Source organism: Anarrhichthys ocellatus, unplaced genomic scaffold (assembly GCF_004355925.1).
Source record: "Anarrhichthys ocellatus isolate YVR2014 unplaced genomic scaffold, GSC_Weel_1.0 scaffold1486, whole genome shotgun sequence".
Classification (NCBI taxonomy): Eukaryota; Metazoa; Chordata; class Actinopteri; order Perciformes; family Anarhichadidae; genus Anarrhichthys; species Anarrhichthys ocellatus.
Genome location: NW_022281460.1, coordinates 1 through 3318, shown reverse-complemented (window position 1 = coordinate 3318; position 3318 = coordinate 1). Strand labels below are relative to the sequence as shown.

The window sequence follows — 3318 nt, the reverse complement described above, 5'->3', positions numbered from 1 at the left end:
TTAAGAGAACAATAACACTTATTTATTAAATCTATAGATTGATTACAAAGCATTTTTTTAAGAAAACAGTCAATGAAAAATACTCAGCCAAAGACGACTTCTAAAATAATTTGTATAAAATACAGTTTTCATCCGAACGGATGGTCTTTTGATCAGCCAAAGATTATTTCAAAGTAGTAAAAATCACTTTAATGTTGTCCTCTTGGCCCAAGTCATTATTATCACGTCATGTTGTTTTATTCTGACTTGAGCCTTTCAGACATTGAGATCTTTTCATTGTCCAGTTGAATGGGTCAGGATTGGACTGGCCTCAGAACCTCCCAGTGTACTTCAGCACGCCGAAGATGCCACCACCTGAAAATAGAAAAAAATACATTTTTAGTGTTCAGTCTAAACCTGCAAGCTTTCTTTTTAATTATTTGTCTGCATGCTGAATACTCAAAATATGATTAGAATTAGTAAATAACACTCAGCCATGATTTGTGAATTCTTTTCTTACATTGCTATTTAGCCACCATGGTTTGCATATGTTTGCTTGCAATTTAAGAGCAATGTCAGTTGCTCAGGTGGACAGTGGATTTAGATGGTTAGGAATAATAAAGGAAACAATACTTAAATCCTTCAAATTAATAAATACTAAAGTCAAAAATAATCAGATAGTCTTGGGTTTTGATAGTTATGAGATAATAAGTAAATGTTATAAGACACAGTCAAAGTTTTTACTTACTGTCCCAAAATTAGGATTTATTATCTTATAATTTTTGATCTAGAAAGGCAAATGTTTGACTTAGTATCTCATAATCTTGATTTAGGGTACTGCCACTAAATTTGGCTACAACCTGCAGCTACTGTGCATCTCTCGACCGGTTGATTTGAACGGTGAGGTTTGCATTTATTCAGATGCTCAGGATCAGCAGGAGGGGGAGTCGTGCCGAGGAAACATTTCTTATCTTTGCGTTGTTCAATTTAAAAATTGCCAAATCCTTGTCAATGAATAACAGGATGATGTGTCATTGAGGAAGCAGAAATGAGGTGCTCCGTAAAGAGAGTGCTTGTATTGTACTCACCAACAGCAGCCACCCCAGCGATGGAGCCGATGGCAATACCGGCTATAGCTCCAGATGAGAGTCCTTCTGGTGAATCTCCCTCCAAAGGGACGGTTATAGTATTTGGAGATGTTCCCGTAGAAGGTGCAGTTTGTGTAGACGTTCCGGCAGGGGTGGCTGAACCAGGGCTGGATGGACCAGGGCTGGATGGACCAGGGCTGGATGGACCAGGGGTGGCTGAACCAGGGGTGGCTGAACCAGGGCTGGATGGACCAGGGCTGGATGGACCAGGGCTGGATGGACCAGGGCTGGATGGACCAGGGGTGGCTGAACCAGGGCTGGATGGACCAGGGCTGGATGGACCAGGGCTGGATGGACCAGGGCTGGATGGACCAGGGGTGGCTGGACCAGGGCTGGATGGACCAGGGGTGGATGGACCAGGGGTGGATGGACCAGGGGTGGATGGACCAGGGGTGGATGGACCAGGGGTGGATGGACCAGGGGTGGCAGCTGTCGTGCTCTCGGCAGTTGTTGCAGTTGGGGTTACAGTGGTTGACTGCGCTCCACACAGGGTGACTGTGTCAGTAAAAGCAAAAAGACAGAAAAGGGTTGAAGGAGAATCATTAAAATGTTCCCTATGATAGCGCATTAAAAATGAATGTTAACAAGATTTCCACAAATGCAGGTAGCAACTACACACAAGTACTGACTTCATCTCAACTTTTATTTTGTCATGCGGATTTTTTATAACATTTGAGGACAAAGATACAAGTTGTCACTGGAACAGTTTTGTATTAAGAGATCACAGAAGTCTCACTTTTGCTCCTTTAAATTTCCAATTTTTAGTTGTCTGAACCCACTGGTGTAATTTCCACAGTTAGACATCATTATGAAAATTAATTTGGTACCACTTGCTAATAAGGCACCATTTATAAAAGGGTTATATGTTCTCACTAATGCTTTGTAAATCAGTTAAAAGCATTAATAAGAACAACTTTTGGATTGCCAGGTTGCGAAATATCCCTTTGACTGATATGATCACTTAGCTTCTAAAAATCTGGACCAAAATCCGTTTAACTTATTAACACGTACAAAAGCAGACTTAATGAGTACATGTCTTAGAATAATTCATGTTGTATTAACATCTGTTCCCTGAACCATGAACATGTATTAATGGATTGCCAACATTTATAACTGTATAACAACCATGCAACAAATGTCTTCTTGTTAATAATCAATAGACCATTGGTAAATTATTTATTAACCATCAGTAAAGCCATTAGTTACAACTTAAAAACTCTGGGAAGCTTATAAGATCGTGTTACCAAGAAAGGTCTGTATAGTAAATGTGGATATTATTTAGTTTTTTACCTGTGCCAAGAAGGCAAAAAATAAGGACAGGAAGATTACGCAGCATTGTCTCAGAGTGTCGGTGCCACAAAAACAGGGAATAGATGTGTCTTGAAAGATGTTCTTTGGATTATGAGCAGGGCTGCTGGGAACACAAAAGCACAAACACACTTAATTTCTGTGCAAACACACATATAACATGTCCTCGTTCCTATCTGCGAAATTAGACCATATCCTGGTCATAAACAGGAAAATGTATTCTTAAAAAACACATTAATTACCTACTTCTGCGCTGCAAAAAAAAACTTGATAAAATCAACATAAACTCACTTTGTCCACCTTTTTACTTGCTGAACAGAGTTTCAAACTCCATTTTAGTCAGACCCAAATTTATCATTCACGTGAAATGTACAGTCAAACTCAGAGTTTTCGAATTAACATGAATGATGTAATCTTTTAAGAGAACAATGAATGCTGAAATGTTGTTCATATCAGCTGCTGTTTGATGATCCTGTACTATTTACCGCCATATCACTGTTCCTGATAAAAGAAACCAGACATGTAAAATTACAAAAACATCTAAAACTTTCAAGCTTACATTTTTTGTGGTCGTATCTGAGAACTTGTAATTACCTGCCCACTAGTTTTCATGTAAAATCAATAAAAAAACGGCTACAAAGAAGTTTGTCTTTGACAGACAGCTTTATCTGTGCTGCATGCTAATTTCTATGAACAACTCCAGATTTCTTTCTAGCGCATCTCTTTGAGGAAAGCTGTGTTACTCACCTGAGAGGCTGTCAATGATGATTTTCTTTTCCCGTAAGACCAGATGATATTCTGCTTTTATGACCCCCTTTATCACAGCAGCCCATCATCTCTAGCCCTCCCATCTTAATGTGTACGTGTGTGTGTGTGTGTGTGG

The 3318-nt window shown here is 39.4% G+C and overlaps 1 protein-coding gene across 3 annotated transcripts; it reads right to left on the bottom strand.

The window, feature by feature from the left end:
* LOC116377640 (basic proline-rich protein-like) lies at positions 1 to 3274 on the bottom strand. Of its 3 annotated transcripts, none has more exons than XM_031839313.1 (4): positions 3183 to 3274; positions 2418 to 2541; positions 1068 to 1622; positions 1 to 354 (listed from the first exon to the last, which is right to left on the bottom strand). In XM_031839313.1, the coding sequence occupies exons 2-4, from the start codon at positions 2461 to 2463 to the stop codon at positions 311 to 313; spliced, it is 645 nt and encodes a 214-aa protein (XP_031695173.1). In that variant the 5' UTR covers positions 2464 to 2541; positions 3183 to 3274; the 3' UTR covers positions 1 to 310. The 3 variants fall into 3 exon arrangements, with proteins under 3 accessions (XP_031695173.1, XP_031695175.1, XP_031695174.1); XM_031839315.1 differs by having other exon boundaries at positions 2418 to 2538; positions 3183 to 3263; XM_031839314.1 differs by lacking the exon at positions 3183 to 3274 and adding an exon at positions 3030 to 3156.
* Positions 3275 to 3318: the final 44 nt, after the last annotated feature.